A 24,554-nucleotide genomic window follows, 5' to 3' on the forward strand; every position below is an offset into this window, starting at 1 on the left:
GTTTTCAGTGGGTGAAAGTGGAAGATGGGAAACCGTTGTTAGGGTCTGTTTAGTGCAGATTTGATCCACTTTAATTTGACCTGACAGGGAGGTCATGTCTTAATCTAAATTCAAGATACAATAGATGCTTTTTTAATTAAAAAGCACAGTGTTGGACGCCTTTGTCCACGATTTGAAGTCGAAGATCATCCACACAGTCACACAGCCAAGAAGAAATGCACACGGACACCCAAACACATGGAGATGAAGTTAATGCAGCTACTTTTACACACACACACACAAATGCACATGTTTAGAAAATAAAAAAACAAACACAATGTTGGTGGTCCTCTTCCGTCTTTGGTCATGACGTGCCGCTCTGGTTTGCTGTTGTGTAATCAGGCTGCAGTTTACCATCACCCCTACATGTGCACATCCATCCACTGCAGATGAAAGCAGACTCTACAGGTTACAGTACAGGAAACAGTACTGCGCGCAGGCGAGGTATTTGTTTCAGTTCCTGTTTGATATTGCTCTTGTAGGTCTACCACGGCTGCACAGCCTCACCGCCACATAACAATGTGTGCTGTGCAAGGGCTCTTTCTCCTTTGCAGTGAATTTAATTTAAAACCAGCAAACAGAACACAACAGAGTGGTAGACATAGTGCGCTGCAGCTCGACTCCACTCAATATCACCCCCCCCCCATACACACACACACACACACACACACACACACACGAACATAGTAATTATTCCAACATGTCTGAGGATGCCCATGTTGATGAATTCCCAAACCTTGATTGTAAAGCTGTCCTCCCAATGTGCCTGAGCAGAAATATTGTCGTGTTGAGTGGAGTGTGGCAATATGTATTCGAGGTATAATGCAGACTCACACACACACACACACACACACACACACACACACATGTCCTATCATGTATGACCCACACAGTTCAAACAAGATGCATTCTGAGCTGCAGGAACAAGTAGCCTCATGTAGGTCGATGAGTCCTGCAGACGTTTCCTCCTTCCCGCTCAGACTGAGCTCATATGTGCTCATGCTGCTCACTTCATTCAGCTGTTGAATGCTGAGTTTGCACACACAGGCTGGCATGTGTGCTCTTTGTCCATACGTGGAGTTTGTGCACTGTTCTCTCTCTCTGTGTCTGATGTCCTCTTTGTCCTTGCCGCATGTCGCGACTGTGTAATTTACATCATCGATATCGCAGCGCCGAAATTGCGTCCATATTCCGGCACATTTAGTTTAGTTGATGTAATATCTGTGGTTAAGGTCCGGCTGAGTAGTTTGGTGTTGTACACTAAATGTAAATCAATGTGACTTGGTAGCACCGGTGCAGAGACACGTCGACATAGCAGCATAGTTCACACTAAGTGATGTATGAGGACGAGAGGATCTCACCTACAGTGTAAAAAGAAGACTCAAGACATGAAATAGACAGAAGACTACACAAGCCACTCCACACCCAGTGCCAGGTGGAGGATTAAGCAAGAAGATGAGCAGTGACACATACTGTAGAACGATAAGCTGGAGAACAGTAGGTAGCCAAGGTTGCTTAATTTAAATTCTGTCAGTGCCGGGTGGGATACAAGTAAGCTAAGCAAAGAGACAGCTACTGAACAGGGCATGGCAGGGCACTGACACTGCTGAGGTTAGTGGTTTGATTGTCACCAGGGTCCCGCATATTAAAAAGATACGAATACTCAGCCGACAAGCTCATTTTTATTAAAACGGCCATTAAATTTGATATTTTATCTAGTTTAAACCTCACGTCCTCTGTACTGCGCTGTAGTTGACACTTCTACATTTTACATGATGCACGGTGTAAATAAGGAACTCACATAGGGTATGAAAACAGACAGCGTGTCACACGTACATTAGACCGGACTTTGTGCCGGCATTTTCTCTCCTGCTACCGCACGTCGATTCAGTGGAAACTGTGTCTTTGTAGTTCTGTGGGGGGACACCACAAATGAAAAGCAGTGAGATGTGCTGTCGGACAGCGGGCAGGCAGCATACAGTAGAGGGCCGTGTGGAGAACAGCAGACTTGAAAGCGAGATGGTGGCCTGTCTTTAATCGAGCCAGAGGAAGAGGAGAATGTGCAAGCAATTAGCAGGAATCCCCCAGCACTGGCTCTTTTTTTTTTTCTTTTTTTTTTCTCCTCTCCCCCTTCTATGAAAATCTAGACAGCCAATTTCTGCAGCAAGCGGTTGGCTGGTGTGTGTGTGTGTGCATGTGCGTGTGCATGTGCGTGTGTGTGTGTGTGTGTAGTGGAACAACACCCTCAGTCACTTGCACACTCACTCTCACATTCACTGCCTGACTCACTCACTATGAACACACACACGCACACACACACACATGCACGCACGCACGCACGCACAGCAGAGCATCCCTGCTGCAGCACCTGAGCATAATCCTATACCTGCGTGTGACTGTTTGAGAACGGGAGAGGACAGAAAAGCAGCAAAGAGATAGAGAGAACAAGAGGGAAAGATGTGAAAAATGTTGAATTACACAACCAAACAGATGGAGAGAGGACAGAAAAGAAGAAGGGAGGGAAAAAACGAATGAAACGCCGGGGGGTGGGCGTTTGGGCGGGTGGGGGGGGTGGAGAGGTTTAAATTGGAGCATGTTCCTGCGCTAACCTCAGTCACGATGCCTCGTCTCGCCGCGTCGCAGACGGGGGCCGGATTCATCTGTGAACTCGCAGTAGTCGGCTCACTATAACTATCAATCCCTCTCAGGTGAAGGACCAGAGGATTACTGCAGAGCTTTTCAGTCCACAGACCTGACGTCAGAAGACGGATCTTAAATTCATGGGGGTAAAGAAAAAAAAAATGCTGCACGACTGAATTTTTGCACAAAATTCTGAATTAGATAAATATTCAAAACGAATTGAACAGTGGAGTAGTCACGTTTTGGCCGTGGCTTGTTGCAAAAACCAGCTGTCAGTCTCAGGATGAAATGTTCTTGTCGAGTTTTAGTTCTTGCATTCGTAAAAAAATAATGAAATCAAATTTGCAGTCTTGTTTTAACTGGCTTGATCAGGTTTGCCTAAAGCAACTCTGTCTTCTGCCATATTCTTATATACATATACGTACACGCACAGGTCCAGACTCAGCTCCTCTGCTCCCAATCATGGGAACAGGTCTAACACCTGTAGACTTTCAGAAACAAATTGATAAATTACACACATTGATGTATTGATCTATGAAGGCATGGGAACAGATATAAACACACTCTCTCTCTCACACACACACACACACACACACACACACACATGCACACATGAACACAACACACTTGCACTGCTGTCCGGCATCAGCCCAGTCAGGGTCCATCTGCTTGCCAGACAGCTCGGCCGCAGCCCGCTCCGTGGTCAAGGAGGCTCTGATGCTGTGACATCATCAACGTCAGACAGCGGCCGTGAGGACACAGCTGTCTGCGGCAGAGCCGGACGCTCTGCGCCTTAATCAAACAAAGTAGATTTAAATACAAGACAACTGCCGCTGAGTAAACGCTTTCAACATCGGTGATAAAAGAATGTGATGAAACTCGTGTGAGCAGAATGAATCCTGAAGGAGGCGGAGACTTCCGATTTGAATGTGATATTTTGGCATTTTTAGTTTTAATTATCATCTTTTTGCCAGACACTTGTCACAATGTGATGTTAAACGTCTCTACACTTCCTTGTTATCAATGCAAGCATCCTTCACTGACAACACGGGGTGGAGAGCTCGCTGCGAATGTATGGTTCATTATACCCTTGAGTCTGAACGAAGATTTCTGCCTTTTCTTTTCTCAAGGAAACCGAGGGACAAAAGTAGATTTTTTATTTATTTTTTTTTCCTCCTGATGTGACTCATTGTACTTCAAGTTTCTTTGGATAAAAACATCCATCAAAAAATGTGGTGTTTACTTCAGATGCCTGGGTGGGGGACAGTATACTCTCTTGAAAATCAATTAACTGATTAGTTGCTGATATTCTGTCTATTAACAGACTCCATGTCAACTCTAGAAAAGGGTTTCTCTTGGCTGCTTGGATGGATGGATTAGTTTATCACCCAGAGAGTGTGAGCCCCTTTAAATGTATTTGCCTGTGCCTTATAAATACCTGTCGTGGGCTGTAATTTTTGTGTAGTATTGACTCCTCCTGTTTGAAATATCGATTAAAGATTCAGGCTCACATCTGCAGTAAAACGTGTCGCCACTGGAAAGGTGGGATTTTATTGACAGCTGGCTTTCACAGGGCTCATATCTCAGTTTGTGGCGACTGGAGTTTAGGATTCAGTTTGAATCAACATCAGAGAGTATGTCTGAAAAGTATGAAAACCGTCGGACGGCTTTTGTTAACAGGTGGTGTTGACAAAGTGGCAAATTGCATTCAAAGTGTGAGCGTGTGAATCTGATGGGAGACCACAGACTTGTCCTGGTGGAGCTGTGTGTGTGTTTACGACGAGTTTAAGCATCAAGCCAAAGTCATGTTTCTTCACAGAGCTGGCCTGAAACCGCTCACTGATGTGGTTGTCTTCAACAGCTCAGTGGGTACAGCATGGCACAAACACCCCTCGTAGAGTGCCTGGGGGTGGCTTCCCACCTCAGCGGTCAATCCGTCCAGTTTAGGCTGCTTATCTGGGACAAGATTAGAACAGAGTAGCCGGCTCTTCCTGGTGGATACCGAGACTTTCCCAGGCCGGCGTGATGTGGATTCACCTTCAGCTGGCGATGGGAAGGATAAGATCGCAAATGAATGCGGTTGCAGTTTTAAGAAGCAACCTGTGGAGATGGGATGATGACAGAGATGTCGGGAGGAGCCTGCAGCAGCTGCAGCAGCTGCAGGCTCCTCGTCACATGTAAAGTCGTGGTGGAGGTGTAATACCTGCTGACTGCTATTCTCCGTCATTATGTGTGTTTTTGCCTCCAGATTGGTTAACTGTGGGGCTCCAGCTAATAATTACTCAGCAGATTTTTTTGCTGAAAAATGTCTCTAAAATATTTAGTTTGTAATTTAAGACAATAAAAAGTAGTAAATCCTCATATTATAGAATCTGGAGCCATTAAATGACTTGCTCAACTGATTAATTATCAGAATAGGTGTAGATTAGTTTCCTGTTGATTGAATTACCTCTTTATGGACTAATTGTTTCAGCTCTACTTTACTAGCTTAGTTCATTTTTCTAGGAAAGGAACAATATCGTGAATTAACAGATTATCATTAGGAGTGCAGAGACAGAGTCCATCGTGATATTTCAGTGTGGGTCATCAGTTTTGTTTTGACTTCCTCTCCTTTCCAAGTTGCCAAACATCCGTCTCATGCACATGTAAGTTGACGTGACTAGTAACAGGTTGAATTTGCTATGAACCTGAGTTAATGAAATACAGAAGTACATCAAAGTAAATGTCTTCAGTATGCTTCAGTCCTGAGAAAACAAAATGCTCCAGTACGCCCCCCCTCCCCCCCACGCCTGTTGGGAAATACCATGCGAACACATACTGTAAATTGCCATTTACAATGTGTGCGTAATTACCGTGCTGACTGAGGTTCTTTAAGATTCTTTGGGAATAAAAAGAAGACAAATAAAGGCCAAATGTGGGCCTGCTGTTTAAAATGTGTATACGAGCAAACAGCGCGGCCCAAAGCAGAGCAGAGCATCGCAAGGAATTCCCTCTCCGCCTGGGATCTCTCAACGACCACAGCTCTACAGAGGACGGGTGCCAAGAGAGCCTTTGGGCACAATTAGCCAACAAAAGGCCCGACCTCCTCCTTGATGCTGGCCCAGCCCTCGTAGATTCCCCTACAAACGCAGCAGGGGCACCTTTTAATCTCTTGCCCTCTTCATTTTAGACTCTCAGCCTCACCTCTCCCGTAAATTCCATGGTTCGTCCCTCCTGGGGGTTCTGGCATCTGTTTTGCATGTACCTGCAGTGCACTGCCCTGGAATAGACCAGCCTGCGTGGGGAGGGGGGCGGTTGGATCGGTTTCAACCTGACTGGTTTATATACACACCGAGGGTCGTATAAGTTGACTTCCTGTTGTCTTGGAGTATTTAAATACACATCAAAACACTTTTTTTTGATGCAATTAAGGCAGAGTCTGTACCGGGTTAGAGTAATGAGTGATTCGTACCAATAAAGTCGTCCACAGCGGCTTGTAGAATGTGGAAGGTCCTTCCCTTTCAGTTGATTAAATACCTGCAGCCATCGCACAGCAGCAGGAGTGTTTCGGTGTGTTACATCTGCAGTTTTTAAGCAACACACTAATTAAACAAAGGTCGCGCAGTGTGGGTACCTGCCTTTAGAATCCCTTTAATGATTTATCTTGTTCTAGTAAAAGAGGGACACAAAATTCTACCACAACTTGGTGAATATAATTTACCAGTAGGCCAGGTATTCCCAGGCTGCGTGCTGAGTACTTTGTCTGGTAATATTTGACATTTTCCCTGAAATTTGTTCCCAGCAAATGCACTTTTACATATGTTTGAATAATTATTTGTAAAAAAAAAAATACTTTGCCCAGCTGATTTAGGAGTTATTTAGCCTTTAAGAATAAATACACTGTTCTGAAAAGCTTTAGTCAGAGTGCCACAGACAGGCTGTGGAAGTTGGAAAGTATTAGGAGACAGACAACCATGTTGTTGACAATAACAAAGTCAAATATCTGCAGCCTTATCCTTTAGGCTAATTCACACCATTTCCTGTTGTGTAAATAAGATCTCTGTTTCTACCAGTGTGTTGCTTTTCCCACAGTATTTTCAATAACCTCACTGTTGTGCACATGTAAATGTACCCAGGAAACATTTTAATCACTTAAGGAAACAATATAGGCGCCAAACAGTAATGTAAATATCAAAGCCAAAGTACACAGATGTCTTTGTTTTATAAAGTTAAAGAATGAATGTGTCTTCTCTAATATGTAAATTCTGCTGGTGAAGCTTTTTGGAATCGCTCCGTTTTCCTATTTGATTTGTACATATATTTGTTTCTTGCTACTCTCTAAAATACTGAACCGCCTGCTGCTTTTAAAGGGGATTAGAGGCGATGGCCATTATTTAAGCTCCATCCTGACTTCACCCACTGATATTGTACTTCTACCAAAAATATATTTATCCCGCTTTAGACTCTGTCAGATTATGCCTCACTGTACCAGGATTGTGCTCGTGCCTGTGGTCGACAAAACTGCAAAAACTTCTCCCCAGAGTTTTTGTTTTCACTTTCTCCCACTTTCAGGAAATTCGAAACCTATAGAATACGAGTATAATGTTTTTCTTGGCTCATTATTATCTTCTCTAACTCAGTGCCGACTGGAGAATTCTCCCTCGGCTTTCATTACTGAAACAAGCCGCCTGCAAACAGTGCTGCTCTCTATATGACTGCGTCAGGCCAGGTAGGGGAAGGCTGGGTTTCCTGCAGTGCTCAGACTTCATAAGAGAGGTGGTAAATCATATTAAATGTGGGTGCGTGCATACACCTACAGGGCTCCATCTCAGTTTTCGCCCAGGGGTTTCCAAATCACTAACACTATCCCTGGATGTACTTCATACAGATGTTTATTTCCTCTTAACGGTGGACGGTGGGAAGTCATGTTCCCTCCACATTGTTTTCTCTTTTGAGAATTCAACTCCAAAAAAGGGGGATTCAAAGCAGGAGGAAGGGTCGGCTGGTGTTTAATTCGTAGCCCACATGGGTATTTGTATTTCCAGAGACAGAAATCGAAGGTAACATTTTCTCAGCTGAAACCCATCTGTCTGTTTTTGTCAAGCAGCTGTTACCTGCTGTGTCACTAGTACTCGAAACTGACGCAAAAACCGCAATCGCTGCAACAGCAACAAGCAGATGCCTGCCATCTTGTTTTGTTTTGGGGGTTTTTTTGGGGGTTTTTTTTTTGCAGATAGCTTGTATCAGACGTTTCAAAATTTGGTTTTATCGGGAAGAAAGAGTTTGTCATGTGGCATATACACTGACATTATATCAAGAGACAAACGGCGCAGATGTTGACAGATATTTCCCTTATGTGTATGTTGGGCAATGATGAAAGGACTGACTCTTAAGTGAAAGAACTCGCACACACACACACAGACCCACACACACATACACAGACACACATCAGCAGATCAGTGAGAGTGATGAGGCGTATGTGCTATATTGTTCCAACCAGTTCTGACTTCCTGCTTGCAAAGTAGCTTCCTCTTTTCTGCAGAAAGTTATTTTGCATCTTTTTTTTTTGATGAACTATCCTGTACCTTCCTCCCGATGACTTCTACTTAACTTAACGTGTTTGTATTTTTTTCATCATAAAATGAGCATGTATAAAATTGTGAAGGATTCACAACCACTTAAGTTTTCTTTTAAAACTCTTTTATGTATTTTTGTATTTTAGTCAGTCAGTCTGGCGCTCGACTCGTATGCTCAAAGACAGAAATATACATACGTGTTCTTTGTCAGATTTCCATATATAAACAGCAAATGTAGACATGCTCTTAACCAGCTGTTTGCATATCAGTGCTGGTGCCTGCTGCACCGCTGCTTCAATCTAAAGGATGATGAAATAAGCAGCACAATTTAAAAGAATGGTGTTGTATCTCCACGGGTGTCCAACATCGTCAGAGCAGCCATCATTACCTGGGACCATAATGCTTAACTGATCACGTGTTTGCCTTTGACTGTCATTCTAAGCATCGCTGTGTGCATGGCAAATCTAAAAAAATGTGTAGCACGATGAGGAGATGTTGGGTTTTTGCGCTGCTTTTTATTTCTCTCTCTGAAAATGAATAAGTTCCAATCATTTCATCAGCTAGAGTGATTATTGTTTGCGATTTGTACACTGTTATATTTTATATAGGCTCGTTATAGAGGCTGTAATAAGGAGAGATATTAACTGTGAGTTACTATCAACAGGCTAATGACAGAACAACGGAAGTATTTCATAATCCAGCTAGCACCTAGCTACTAGCCGGGTTTAATTTTAACGGATTTAAATTTAAAAGATGATATAACTTTGAAGAAAATAGTTTGCAGAAGTAGAGCCATTGCTTTTCACTGACGTATCTGACGGTTGCTCGCTCGTCGACATCGCGTCCAGTTGGTAATCAGTGTTTTTCATCTAGAGTTTTTATAGATACCAGATTATGTGTTGGAAATGGAATGTGCATGCTTTTTTGCATACTCATCATTTTTACACCTCGCCCCAGGTGTGAGAAGTAAGTGATAAAGACAATTCGTTATTATCAAGTTTTTCCTTTTTTTTATTTTTTATTTTCTCCTTATAGAAAATAAAATGGGGGGTGGGTGAGTGGGGGGGTGGGGGGGGTGATGTTGCAACAGTCAGCACAGTATGTTTGTGTCGGCTAGCATGTGAGTGCGTGCCTTTGCTGTGATGCAACTGTGGCTGGTGCCCAGACCCGATTTTATCTCACATTTTGAAACACTGTGGTTGGTGCCAACTGTGATTGGCATGTGTGTGCAACGGTGGCTTCCTCAGAATACAAACAAAAAAACACACACACACACACACACACACACACACACACACACACACACACAAATATGTAAATATCTCTTGATGCACCTATGTTGCTTAGTGTGCATGTGTGCCTAATCTACTGTACATCATTGCTAACGCTAAGCTAACAAAAACATTTTCCACCTGATTCATTTATTCAGTTTTCTTCATTAGGCCTTCATAAGTCTTAGATATATTTTTTTTAGACCATGAAAATTTACAATGACAATAGTGTGAGATACTTTTACTACAAAACAACCAGGTATTTTTGTTTGTATTTTCATGATACTATCACATGTGACGTTACTGAAACAAGTGAACAGGCTTTGAAGTTAAAATTAGGCACTGCATATATGTAATGTGCTTTTTTTAAGGATAGTTTTTGAGGCTAAGTGGAACCTCTGCAGCTTTCATATTTAACCTCAATCTCTAAAATGATAATGTGTTTGCAGTTTAGCAGGTTACAATTTCTTTTCTCTCTTCCATTCACACATCTCACCATTAGATCATTTGCATATGTTTCATTTGAGCCATCAGACTCGCAGAAAGCACTACACACGCACTGATGGCAGTATTTTGAAATTCAAATTGTCGAGTATAGATGAACATGCAAGGAATAAATTCACGCTGACGTTCAGAGTAATATGTCCCAGACTCCTGGCATTGAACAGAGCCTGGTGTCCTTGTTCCTTATGGTTTTCATCGACTCGTTTAGTTGTCAGTATGTCTCAATAAACACAATTTGAGTGAATCTGCTTCTGATTTCACAATAGAATAGTCTTCATCACCGTTAATGAACCTGTCTCTAAAGGACCATCAGAGCATGAAGTATGTAAAGGCCCTAACTCGGCTCCGTCTAACAGTCTGCATGTGAGCAGCTCATTATAGCAGGCAGAGGCTGAAGGTATTAACACATACCTAAAACAAATAAAATAAAAACATAAAGACGACTCTTAACAGATGTTACACTTTGGTTGGAAGTGATGTTTAGAAGACGTTGGATTTTGGTTACTTAACAGCACAACTTAAAACCAACAAAATATCAGCTGTCATCAGTGTTCTACATCAAACTGATGTTGGCATTAGACGTTGTCCTAACATTATATTTTTGATCACCTGACGCCTAACAACGCTGGTGGCCCGCTTCGTGCCTGCAGATAATCTGTGAAAAAGGTCAGGTTCCTCTGGCTCCTCCCACTGCTCCTAAACACGTTTGGTTGAGCAAAAACAACCAATCAGAGCCAGTTGATTGTTGAGTCTCAGTCCCAAGTCAATTACTGACACTTTAGGTCCAAGCCACTGTGATCTCCCAGCTTTCTCCAAAATCGTCTACTGCACCTTTAACTTCTGCAGCGATATCTGTCTTAACTGAGGACGAAAAACTAATTCTAATGTAGAAATTTCTTGCCAACAAAAATATTAAAAGGATGCACGAGGTTAATCACTTCCAGAAAATAAAAAGTTTTATTTAAAATAGCATCTGTAAAGGTTTTACTTTCTGCTATTGTTCCTTCCACTTGAGTTATTATTAGTTATTTTGGTTCTTAAATTTAGACCAGAGCTCTTTATGTGGTCATAAACCGAAGTTTCACAACAGAATGATGTTCCTACTGTATTGTCATTGATCTGGCAGCCAGTAACACGGATAACGTGCATTGCCCTCCAATCCTTCTAAATCTCTCTCCTGCATCTGTCAGCGCCAAACAGCTCGCCATGATGCTGCTCCTGATCACAGCACTCAAAGTACGATGCAGTTCACAGGAGCACAGCGTTTCCCAGGAAGCTGGCATGATGAGCCACATAAATAAATGAGCAGTCCAACAGAAGACTCCCTCTAGGATATTGAAATAAAAAGATTTGGCTTTGTTCGATGATTTTCAAACGTCTCTGTGTGTGCTAAAAATAATTTTTGAACATAGTTTATTGTTTGTTCTGTAACTAAACCTTTGCCCACATGATATTCAGATTCTATGATGTATTTTATTGTACAAATTGATTCAGTAATGTTCCCAGAAAAAATGTCACCAAGTCTTTTTTTAGACACAAACTGTAAAACATTGCTGGCAACATCTACATCTACAATTAAAACCTTAATTAATGAGCGTCATGTGACACTGTAGCATCCAAACTTGATATTGTTGACGTTGTGCGAGGCTCCGGGTCTCCAGTCTTTTGAAGTCGTGGAAATGATTAACGATAGCATCATGTTGCTATCATATTAACCAGACTTAGCTAGCTAGCTCATAGTCAAATTAATAGGCCTTGTTTGTTTGACAGGTAATTCATTGTCAATTAATAACTTTTCTGATAATTGATTCATTTTTTTAATTCATTTTCCAGCAAAAATGCAAAAAATTCTCTGACTGCAGCTTCTCAACTGAGATGATCTGTTGCTTTTCTTCGTCATAAATGATAATAAACTAAATGTTTTTGTTTGTCGGACTGTTAGTCGTCAGGCTGTAATCGCTGCTTCAACTCAGTGCGGATTCAAGGGTCTCAATAGTTCAGATTTCAGTCTTTCCTTTTGAATAAATTAACAAAAAAAGAAAATCTAAAATTTAGTTTTGGCTTTGTCATTATGGGATATCGAGTGCAGCCTGATGAGGGAGGAAATGAATTTAAAGATTTGAGCATGAGGCTGCTACATGAAAAAAAAGTGAAAGAAGTGAAGGGGCCTGAATACTTTATGGATGCACTGTACTATAAAATTGGCTCACTCAGTATTTGTGGTTAATTAAAGTGATGCATAAGAGAGATGCAGTGTGATACATCTATTACAGCACTCTTAATAAGGCTGAACATGACATGCATTTAATCATCAGGTTTATTTAACCTTGTGCTGCTGCAGCCTTTAAGTTAATGTGACAGCATTCATTTCAGACTCGCACCAAATATTGGGAACTAATAAGGGAATATGACTAAGTCTGACCGAGTGTCATTACCATTGTGACTCGTACGTCATAAATAGCGACTCTGGTGCGTATTGGGACATGAAATTGACGTGTGAAATTCCCATTACCTTTGTGTAACAGGTTGCATGTCTGAAATAATCATAATAACAACAATAATGATAACCGAGGTAAAAACTCACAGCTGAGGGAGATGTGTGCGTAAAGACAACAAGCAAGAGAGAAGAAAAAAACTTGACTATGATGCAAGAACTCAGGCTGTGCCTCCGGCTGCTGAGCTGAGAGCATGACTCTGTTTATTTAGTTTATTCGGCTGCACATATAAAAATAGCTAAACAGAGTTTTTGTGACGCTGAGGTGAAATAAACCTGCGTCTGAAAGGCAACATGCTATACATGTCTGTATATCCATTATGCTCATCGCCTCGCTGAGTGCGTCTGCTGTGAGAGACATGTTTAATGCAGCAGCTGCAGGTAAACAGACTGCGTAGCAGGGATGTCATCGACCTGTGTGCGTTGTGTGAGAGGGTGAAGAGAAAAAATTGTGTTTATGTGACTGACATCACAATCAAACACACCCAGTAAAACGGAGGCAGCCGAGGGTGTCGGAGAAATGCTCCCACGTGTTTGTGCTAACGCGGCAGCTCGAATGAGGGAACTGATTTGTGTTTCTTTATTTGGATGTTCGAGGAAAGCATGTGGAGAGGAAAACACCGCTGGGGAGTTTTGCTTCGCTAAAATTTCTTCTGCAGACTTTTGTCACACCTCAGAAAGATCCACAACTTAAAATGTCGTGTTTTCATAAAACACACCATCAGCTCACCTGGTGGGCCCCCCCCCCCCCCCCTCCAGTTTTGACAGATAGTAGCAGCAGACATTTTATGGAAATGGATCTTAACGTGGATGTTTTTCTCCCATAGTGTGACAGAAGTGAAGTATCACCAAGCAGCAAGTAAAGAACTACCAGCTAGAATTAAGAATGTGCAGCCATTTAGTTGTGAGGCGCTCACACAGTAAAGGTCTTTGACATTTAAAACTCTTTCTCCATTAGCAGCGAGGCAGACTGACGGCCTTGAAGGTCGCTACATTGGCCTGATAAATCAATTTATTCCATTTCGGCTCAATTCCGGTTTTGTAAAAAAAAAAAAGAGAGGGAAGAGGTGTTTTTCTCCTCTCGGGGGGGATTCTGTGATTTGACAAACTCTTATCATACATCCAACAACATAGCAGCAACGATGAAACTCAGCTTAGCTTAGCTTAGCTTAGCTTAGCACTAAGACTGGGGGGAAATTCCACTAACTCACTAACACTTTATATTTTAAGTGGTACAACAGCCATTCGTCATTTCAAGGGAGGTTACGTGCCTGACTATTTCTTGGCCGGTGATTGAGGTGAAAGCAAAACTCCTGAAAGTCCAGCCAAGAAATAGTCAGGCACAGGACTCTCCTTTTTACAGTTTGGTTTATGAACAGATTAAACAAATAAGATAATAAGATAAACTTTTAGAGGTGCTGAAGTTAGCCTAGCTAGCTGTTTCCCCCCCTTTGCCAGTCTTCGTGCTAAGCTAAGCTAACCGCAGTACCTTCATTCTTACCGTAGAGACATTAGAGTGGCATCGATCTTCTCATCTAACATTCAGCAAGAAAGCAAATATGCAAATATTTCCCCAAATGTGAAACTGTTCCTTTAAAATTTGTCTGTATTCCACAGGGGAGATTTGGTTCGCAGACAGAATTTAAAAATGAAAAATCAACATATCATTACCCAAGCCAGGAAGAGTCAAAGTGCCAGGGAGGCAGACCCAAGCAGCTACAGTACATCATTACCTGTGTAGATTAAACGAGCTAATTGTTGTGGGGATAAATGAATCCCAGGTTCTTTAACTTTTAAATAGTTTTTTTTACTTTGCGTTCCCAGCCCCACGAGTGCAGGGATATTTTGTATAATTAAAATTGTATTATTTGTCTGCTTCAAGAGGAGAGATTGTGTACACGACGTCCCTCTTCTACATCAAAGTTTCACATAGTTTCAGACGACAGTCAGTTCAGATTTGACATTTTAAAGAAAGACACTCTTTTCTTTCTAAAGGACATTTAACAGGAAGTGGTTGTGTAGCTGCTTGTGTTTGTGCCATTCTTCCCCCAGTCTGTCCCTCTGTGATTTTAGCAGTCAAGTCAGGGAGATACCCGCAAGACATGTCGTTGATCTTTGGTTATATGATGAATATGTAAACATATTGGCTTAATGCTTAAGAAAATCCTCACTGAAGTCTGGTAGCGTTGCAGCCCCCCCCCCAACCCACACACACACACACACACACACCTTACCCGCCGTACCCCTCCCTTCCTTCAGCATGAGCCCACAATGTCTCCGTAACCTTCAGAGAACCCCCCCCCTCGCCGCCGCTCCATATCTCGCCTCGTCGCCGTGTGCCATCTGAATGCTGCACGCATCCACAGGGCCGTGTGACAAACACTCTGAAACGTTCGTACTCTAAATTCTCCCTCTGTGTGTTTGTAGTGGGGCTCTTCACCAGATTAAGTTTAATTCCAAAATGAGATCTCCAACATTTACAAAAAAAAAAAAAAAAAAAAACGCCGCTCCCTGCCGTTGCAAAGCGATTGCCTGGAAGCAAAACTCACCATGGATTATCACTGAATGTATTAGCAAAGTCAAGACCTTTGCTGATGAAAAGAGTGTGTACTGCATATAATCGCTGCCTGTTAACATTTCTTCTGCCTAATGAACATGCTAGGAATGAAGCCCTAACATTTCCCTGATAACACTTTTCATCGCCTAAAGGGAATCTCTTTTTACCCGCCGGTTGAACCACAGGGTCGCCCAGGTTTGTGTTTGAGTGTCTTTGACAGCTGTGGCCCTATTAGAAGAGAGGTTTCTCTTTCCAAACATACATAGTCTGAAGACTCTGTTCACTGTTAAACAGAAGATAATCAGACTGAGAGAAGTATGGCCTCTCTCTCTCTCTCTCTCTCTCTCTCTGAGGGTCTCGCTGCTTCTTGTGATTTAAATGTTCAAATCAGTCACAGCAACAGGTTGAAGAATGTGCACACACTGTGTTTTTAGGTTAACTGGAAAACAAGGTTGACGTAGAGCGTAGAGCTGGACATCAACAATAGTTTATTTACTGCTGAAAAGATCGATTAGCAACAATTTTGATTAATCGTTTAACAAAGAAAGATTCCCTGGTGGCAGCCTCTGAAACACGAGGATGTGCTGTGCAGAGCGAGCACATCAGCAGCACTTCCCCTCGGCTTCACCTTGGGAGATTCTCACAAGTATTTTCACCGTGTTTAGACTATGTTTACATTTAGTTTAGACTACATCTGTAGACTAACTTTCTCCATCAGACCCACAACATCTACAGCTAAAATATCCTGTTGTCATTATTAGCATTCCTCAACGAACGACAGCCATATTAAGCTCGACTGGCAGCATTTCCTCCAGTAGCACTGGAAACCATTCGTTTCTATGGAAATGGAGCAAACTGAAGACGTCACCTTGGGCTGTGGGAACTTCCCATGAGCATTTACAGTAATTATATATCGAGAAGATAATTTACATATCAGTCAATAATGAAAATAATCATTAACATTCCACGGCCGACGGTAATATTTATGTCTCATCTGCGTCATGTTGCATCAGGCACCAAAACCGCGACCTGCCTCATTGCCGCCGTCTAACAGCGTGGGATTTTCATCACACCGTGTTCAAACCTGCAGCACTTGTTTGCAGTTTATGTGAAGTTGGCGCTCAATCAGAGGGATTTAAAATGTAATGGTTTATCACCACCATTACATACGACCGATGTTACACAGCCACAGCCCCAAAAAAAAAATATTTCCTTGGCATGTGTGGAATTTTAATGAGGAATATCGCTGCTGTGTTTTTAAGGCTGAATTAAATTCAGGAAAACTAAATTCAAATCAGTCAGCGATTTGAAGGATGACGCTGCCAATATTTTATTTCTATTTTTCATTGTCAATAGATACCAACGCTGTGATTGTGTCTCTCAAGGCCTCCCCTGCCCTGTTTGTGCCTCTCAGTCCCAAGCCCATTAGTTTTCTACTGGAGACCTCCATCTTGAAAAATAAACAGCTCACAAATGCAGACTTTCATTTCACTTTCACAGGAAAAGCATTACATCGTTTCCTAAAACAGCCGGACACTGTAGATTTTAGCAAATGTTGCTCAAATAGGAGGAAATAGTGCATTTTTTTGGGGGGGATTATTTTCAGCTGCGGATTAATACACTTTTGGTGGGGTAGTGAGTATTTACGACAGCAGGACTGTGTATGTGGGATTGACTTGGAATAAACTACACTGTGTGTTTGTTCGTTGTAATGAAGGAACATGTCTCCCAGTGCAGCTGTGTGACTCATCGGTGTGTTTGTAATAGTTGTTGGACAATAGCGGAGCTCTGTGGCTCAGAGGGAATAACTTTGGATACACAGACAGCACTTGGTAACAGGATCAATTCAAATTTTGGGGTTTTTTGGAATTTATTGACAGGAAAGAAAAAATATCACCAGACGTACACCTTAACAAAAACAAAGTGTCGTAGGCGTGACACACTGTTTGTTATCAGTATGGCTGCATTCATGGTGTGGTTAGTTATCATTGTTGTTTCTGCGACTGGCCAATGGGGGGCAGATACTTTCATGAGCGACTGACTGAATTAATAATATTAAATTCTGCATCCATGAGGGGCCTTTGCATTTTAAAGCGCAGGTTTTTCCCCACTCAAACAGCAGCGCTAAATGACTAACAAAGGTCTGATCATGTCTCGTATTTGTATTTATAACCGTCTCTCATACCAACAATTACTGTGTGAAAAGAATAGCAAATAATGGGTATCTCATTTCAAAATGAAAATTGCTCCCTGCAGGGCCTGTTACTGTTGCCCAGATTCACCTCAGTGATTACTGTCTTTCTCTGTTTTGCTCTCTCCCGCAGAGGCGCCTCCCTCTGGGATGTCCAAGAATGGATACTTCTTTCAAGAAATGGGTGAGTCTGAGTCACCGCCAGGACTTTATGAAATGCACTGTACACTTAATTTTCAACATTAGCCGGATTTCCACGACGCGAAAACAAAGCAAACAACGATAAATAATCCACGCGCTGGAGACGCAGTGTGAACAACAAAACAAACAAAAAAACCTGCAGTCCTCTCATCATGATGGAAGAGGGAGGTAGAGGAATTTTTCTTTATTTGAATGCTGCCAGTAATGTTGCGTCGTACAGTAGATCCATAGTGAAAGATGCGACTTAAAGATTAGAGCTGCAGCACAGACACAGACAACTCTCCCAGCTCTCACACCCCACTGCATTTGGATATAAATAATGAACTTTGCTCCGGCTGTTATGATAACGGCAGTTTCATTACCTTCAAGCCAAGGAGAAGCACCCAATTAGTATGTGCAGCACAAGCAGTCAGGACAGAATATGCTTGCATTGGTTCTCCCCGTCTCTCTCCCAGCCAATTATTCCCCTCCTGCAACACACCAATTCACCCAGCAGACTCACAGACACCCCCCCCCACACACACACACACACACACACACACACACACACACACACAGCCGAACATGACCGTCTTTATTAGGCAACCTTTTATCAGGGTATAAATGCAATTACATTATTGTGGGTAAGTTAGCATTATCAACCATTGTGATCTTAGAGGTTCATTAGCGAACGTTGGTCTGGAAGCCGGATGCTCCTCGAACGCAACTTGGCGACCAACGGCTGCGAGGCGCGAGGTGACGCGGGAAATAATGTTTGTAGTACGTCCGGAACCGTAGACGTGGTCCTGCTGGACCTGAGCCGTCTGTGTCTTTATGTTCCTAGTTCCAATAGAAAACAAGAAAAACCACGATAAAAACATGCAACGTGTGCAGAATAGGAATTTCAAAAATCTTCAGACACACAAAGTTATCGTAAAATTTTGCGGTATGTGTTTGATGGGAACAGGGAGGCGTTGGAGGGATTGGGCTTGAGTTTTCTTTGATTTTGTCATATTGTGCTTTGAGGCGACATTACAGGTTGTTTTTTAGGTAAATTTGTGGATTTTAGGAACTGATTCAGGCTGAAAAGCTTAGAGTCGGAGAGCTACGCAGATTCTGACAGATTTATCATCGTCTTGTGATCTGGTCTAAATGTTTGCCACACTCATTAAACATAAGGAATTTCCCACATGAAATAGTAACTCTGCTGTTGTCCTTGAAGCTTAATGTCTCACTTCATGAATGTGTAATCATTTTTATTAATGGATGTGGTGTGTAGTTCAGGTGAGGGTGTTATCATCATTTTAAACATGGAGCCTTTTTTGGTACTTACATAACCTTCATCTTAATGGCTGGAGAGGATTTGATTACTCATGAAAGTCCAATAATGTCCTCTTTTAAAGCTTCGAAACCAGTTAAAATTTGTGCTGAAACAATTTGATTTATTGAGCAACACAAATAAATTATAGCAAACAAGTTTATGAAGAGAATGAATCGTCCTCTGTTTCCAGTGTTTTCTGATTTTTAGGAAAGCAATCCAATCAATTTGGACAATCTACCAAATGTTTTCTCAGTTAATCTATAAAATGTTAGAATATTAAATAATAATAATAAATATTGTGAAATTACCAATAAACCAACATCTAAAAATGTTCACAGTCAAATAATGCAAAGAAAAGCAGTAAATCCTCTTAATTGAGAAGCTGATATTAAATGAAATGAATCGATATCAGAACAGGCGCTGATCTTTATCGTTGTTATCTGAAGACTCTGTACTCAGCAGATTAAACCGTCTATGAAAACTATGGTCTGTTGCAGCCCTGGCTGAAGGCAGATGCACACCTTCGAGTAATTCTCAGAAGACAAAGCATCAAAGTGAAAACATCTTTAATGTTGAGGTGTGTTGCTGTGTGCAACACCGTGGTGTTTCCTCATGCGGCTGCTGCAGAACGCTGCACGATTTGAAGGAACATGTCAGTCATTCAGTGTTTTCACTTGTTGCTTCTACACGTTGCGTCGCGCGCTTGTATCCACTGATCAGTCCCTGAGGCGGCGCTCGGCCTCACGCGCAGCTCGTCTGAATTCAAATGACGCAGGATTGATCCCATTTATTGTTCAAATCACGTTGTGAGAAGAGTCAGCCCTAATTCTGAATGATGAGTTTCGAGTTTAATTTAAAATTCCATACGAGATGAAGATTGATGACTGAGTAAATAATAGAATAATCGCAGCACAAAAACAAGTAATGAACATTTCATAACTTTTCTAAAAAATTGATAGCGTTTGTGGTTTTGATAGTGGATTTGTTCCTCCCGCTCGGCAGCCGCTGCTCTCTCCCCAAGGTGATTTGAAAGTCAGAGCCCAGCCGGTGAGTCTGAGGCACAGAGGGATGCAGGCAAGGTGACGACACAGAGAGGTTCAAATAATGTCAAGTGCTGAGGGATGATCCTGATGCAAGACAAACTGAATGAACTGAAATTCGGGCCTCCTCGTGGATAAGGTCAGCCGATAAAGAGCACGAGCATGAGATATTGTTCTCGTCGCATCAAGCCGATCGCTGGATGATATTTGGGAGCTCACTAGTTACTGTGGGATTGGATTTAAGGGGCTGCTGTGTCAGGGAGGCAGAACGGGATGAGTCATACAAACAGGCTGCAGGCTGGGTCCTGTGATACCGTCTACCGTTCAAAATCCTGACCATTAACACACCAAGAAAAACCTGCATCCACCTGCTGATTCATGACACACTTGTCCTCTGTCTAAAACAACCACTGACCAACTTAATGTCTCCAGTTTTCTTTAATAATTTTGACATTTAAAAAGAAAACATTCTTCATGCCTCCGTGCTGACGACAGCCGCGGACTGTCCGTCTCTACATCCGTCCCATTCTTGAGAATGCGATATCTCAGGAGCGCCTTGAGAGAATTCCTTCAAATTTGGTGCAAACGTCCACTGGGGCTCAAGGATAAACCGATTCGATTTTTATGGTCAGAGGTCAAAGGTCATGGTCGCTGTGATCTCACAAAACACTTTTTCTTTGGCCATAACTCAACAATTAATTCGCTAATTGTGACAAGAGTTCATACAAAGGTCTAATAGGATAAAGTGATGAAGCGATGACATTTTATATCCAAAAAGGTCAAAGGTCGACTTCACTGTGACATCATAATGTTCTGCGAAAACACTTTTCCGGCCATTAGTCAACGCTGTAACCCAGGAAGGGGAGATTGTGAGCATATTTCACATTTGGTCAGACACTGAACTGGAGACACTGATCTTGGTGTCCACCTTGAAACTGAAGTGCTGATTGAAGACGTGCATGAGGCAGCCATGTTTTAGGATTTGTAGCTTCTTTGCAGCAGCATCCATATTTAAAGCATTGTCTGCTGTCATGGTCACGAATACTAATACTAGTTTATTTTGAAAGGACCGTTGCTCATTGATCAACAGAAGAAAAACTGTGAACGATTTTGCTTAAAAGTCAAATTTTAGTCATTGTACCTGCTGCAAATAGAATGAACTTAAATATCTTTTCCAGTTAATATCATAAATGACAAAATTGAGGAAATACTCGGTAGAATATTCGATAATGAAAATAATTAGTTGCAAATACACACAACAAAGCCTGTTGTGCTCGTATCTGAAGGTAAAGACTTTCGTACAGCCTCAGCAGCCAAACTTTCTTGTGAAATGACATGAAAAGGAAAACTGGAGTGAAATCTGAGTGCAAGGCATGGTAATTGTAGTTTCTACTTATCAAGTTTTTACAATCTGATAATAAGTGATTCTTCTGAATGTTCAGTAAGTACCTGTTGAATTTTGGGACTTGCCAGCTGAGGATAATAATAACAAAAGTTAGTTTGCCGCCCTGCCTGGGAGCCAGTGAGGTCCAGGAGGTGACCCTGTGCTGTTGTGTCCCCAGAGCAGCGGGAGGCGGAGCAGGAGGAGGGCAGCGAGGGCCGAGAGGAGGGACAGGACTCGCCGATCGCCTGCGGAGATGACATCCACCTCTATGACAACCAGATCAGCCCTGGGCCAGGTCAGTACAGAGAGAGAGAGAGAGAGAGAGATGGAGAGGGCACCGGGGTTTTAGTGTGTGTGGTGGGGATTGGGGGGGTGCGGGGTGGGGGGGGGGGTGGATGGAGACGGAGACAGGAAGGAGAAACAGATAGAAAAGGGATCGAAAGAGAGGAGAGGCGGCAGAAACGGTGTGAGAAGGCGAAAGATAAAGGCAGGAAGGAGAGGAGAAAAGGATTTGCTCGCATGGAAGAAATTAAAGGTCAGAACATTTTATGCAAACTTTTTTTATTTATTTATTTTTCTTGCTTCCAAATGCTCATGTATCTGAAGAATTGCTCCAATGTAAAGCACCTGAAAGCTTGGTTGTGTTGAAACAGAGACAACATGAGCAACAATTAAAGATTAACTCACCACTGCAGTATTTGAAGTGGTGTGTTCAAGGTCGTTCGTAGTGACGAACCCCACAGAGGATTATCACCCGCCCTGAACCTCATGAAAAACATCACTCTATGTTTGACAGACAATAGTGCGTCAGTGTAGGATCACAATATTTATAGCAATGAGCCACTGAATTGTGCACATAGAGGCATCTCTCTGCAGCATCTAACACTACCTCATTAGAAGTGGGAATGTGTGTCACTACCGGCTTTTCCTAGATATAAAAAACATTTTAAAGAATTGGCTGGTTGCCTTTCTGAATATTCGTCTTCCAGTCAATAATCCCCTCCGCTGTGTGATCAATATCAGCAGTTCAATCTTTTTGTTCCTTGCACTTCAGCCTTTTTGGAGATGTTTTATACCAGAACGTGGGGCTTCTTCAAAGGGGAGTGTGTGTGTGTCATCAATCACGGGCAGATCTCCGCAGCTTCGTTCAAGAAGGAAGCAACAGAAAAAACCCCCCCTCAGAACTACTTTAAACTAATTTTCTGCGGAGGTCTGCTGGGGTCTGAGTCCATCCAGAGCCTGATGGCAGGTGTTGACTTGACAGACAGCTCCTCAGCTCCAGGTGCAGATGATTTTGACCCCATCACCAGAAACCCCACGGGTCAACAGGTTACCATCGCCATGGCAACAGCCACAGGTGCACCACGGGCAGAGAAAGAAAGAGAGAGAGAGAGAGAGAGAGAGAAAGAGAGAGATGCCCGTTCCCTTTGAATGTGACAGGTGACCATGTCACTTGGGCTGATTCTCCATACATAGTAACACTTAAGGCATCTGACAAGAGACGCGGAGCGGTGCAAGCTGGGAACAAGTTAGAGGAGGGGAACAATGGCGGAAACAGTTTGGACAGACGCTATGAATGTCAGGTCTAAAATAAGAGTGTAAAATACCCAGAGTGGCATAATGTTAACTGTCACAGCAGAACAGATTATATCCAGCGCTCATTACCATAAATATTGATCTCGGTGCCACTGATAAGGACACATTCCCCCATTTCTTTACAACATTATTTGTGCTGCACCACTTTTTCATTTTGTTTCAATTTTTTATACCAGTGTGACAGATGGGTGATGTTTAGACCTCCGGGCCAGGATGTGGAACCGTATCATTAGACTCCAAAATATAAGAGCTTCCAACTTGAAATGAAATCAGCGGCTCCATCAGCATCTTCACTCTTAAGACAGATTTACTGCAACACTAGATGGATGCACAAGGCGTTCATTATACATTCATAGAGCAACAACTGTGGCTAGGAGAGAGTTTGCTAATTCGTGCTAATTCACAAAATAACAATAAATTTGTCTAGTTTTACTGAAAAGCAAAGCCAAATAAATCTTCATCTTCAACACGCTCCATGCTGTCGCCTCTGTGTCTACAAACTCCACCAACACCACATACATGGGGGAGGAAATACAAGGCAGCGAACTGACCAATCAGTGGTGCTGTGGTCTCCCTGGTGAGGTCCCTTAGATGAAGCTATATGTGGATAAAGCACAGGGTTCCCATGTGTCCTTAAATCCTTTAAAGTTTGTAAATACGAGAAAAAGAAAATCAAGGCTTTGAAAGTTTTTGAAAACACACATAAATTCACCTGGGTCATGAAAGTGCAATATATAAATAGTAATAGTATATATAGTAAATAGGCTTCCTGCTGCTGTCCGCATGTAAGTAGAAGTAGACCACACAGTCTGTAACAGCACAGCACAACCGAGAAGTGTTCACACATCCAAGCCTCTCTTTAATGATTATCTCTGAGCTTCTGTAAAGCTGCTAGCTCTCATTATAAAAATTCTTAGCGTTGTTGCAACAGTAATTAACTTTGATCCGTATCTCGAACCATGGCGCGTTGAGTCCTTGAATTTGAGGGAACTGGGCCTGGAAAGTCCTTGAAAAGTCCTTGAATTGAGGTTGAAAAGAGGTTGTGGGAACTCTGAAAGCAGGAGGTTCTTTGTTTTTTAAATGTGTATATACAGTATAATGCATACTTTAAAGTTTGCTGCTTTTTTTTTTCAGTTTCAGTTGAACGGCTTTGTCAATTGAAAATATTCTGAAGTGTTTTGTCTTATGTTTTGTATCATATTCAGTGAAAGCATGAATGTTTGTGAGAATAACATTGTGTTATGTTTCAGTAATGAAAATATTAACGACACAATCCTGTTATTTTTTCAACTTGTAGGAGCCGGTACAATAAAAATACTTTCACATTATTACAAATGTTGATTTCACAGAATTACAGTTTGTAAAATCAAATCAAATTGAGAAAGAAAAAACTCAACTTTAATGTTTAATTGTGTATTGTCCTAATACACCCCAGAATATTGACAATGTGACATAACTTCTCACAGCAGATGCATTTAGATAATCTCAGCGTATAAAACCGTTCACGCCTAATCACAAGCCATCGATTCACACCCCTGGCTTTAGTGGGAGATGAACCCCTAAACCTGTCAGTGTTTGTTCCACGTTCCTCTCCCTCTATACAGCTGTAATATGTTGAATTATCGCTGCTGTCATCAGGCAAAATTCTCGCCCGCAGGTGCAGAGTGTTTGTCATGCCCAACAGTGTCTATTCCCAGATTTTCAGTGCATTATTCATTGACAGCACAGCTGAATGTTGATGAGTGTGTTTTGTTTTGTCTCTCCAGCCCCCCCCCTCCAACC

The 24,554-nt window shown here is 42.1% G+C and overlaps 1 protein-coding gene across 1 annotated transcript in view; it reads left to right on the plus strand.

The window, feature by feature from the left end:
* slc4a11 (solute carrier family 4 member 11) overlaps positions 1-24,554 on the plus strand; it is a 73,689-nt gene that overhangs the window by 6,369 nt on the left and 42,766 nt on the right. Inside the window, exons 2-3 of the mRNA XM_022750893.1 lie at positions 17,385-17,435; positions 21,355-21,471. Coding sequence (XP_022606614.1) covers positions 17,385-17,435; positions 21,355-21,471 — 168 coding nt within the window. The remainder of the gene's footprint in view (positions 1-17,384; positions 17,436-21,354; positions 21,472-24,554) is intronic.

This window comes from Seriola dumerili, unplaced genomic scaffold, assembly GCF_002260705.1.
Source record: "Seriola dumerili isolate Sdu_G_001 unplaced genomic scaffold, Sdu_1.0 BDQW01000149.1, whole genome shotgun sequence".
Classification (NCBI taxonomy): Eukaryota; Metazoa; Chordata; class Actinopteri; order Carangiformes; family Carangidae; genus Seriola; species Seriola dumerili.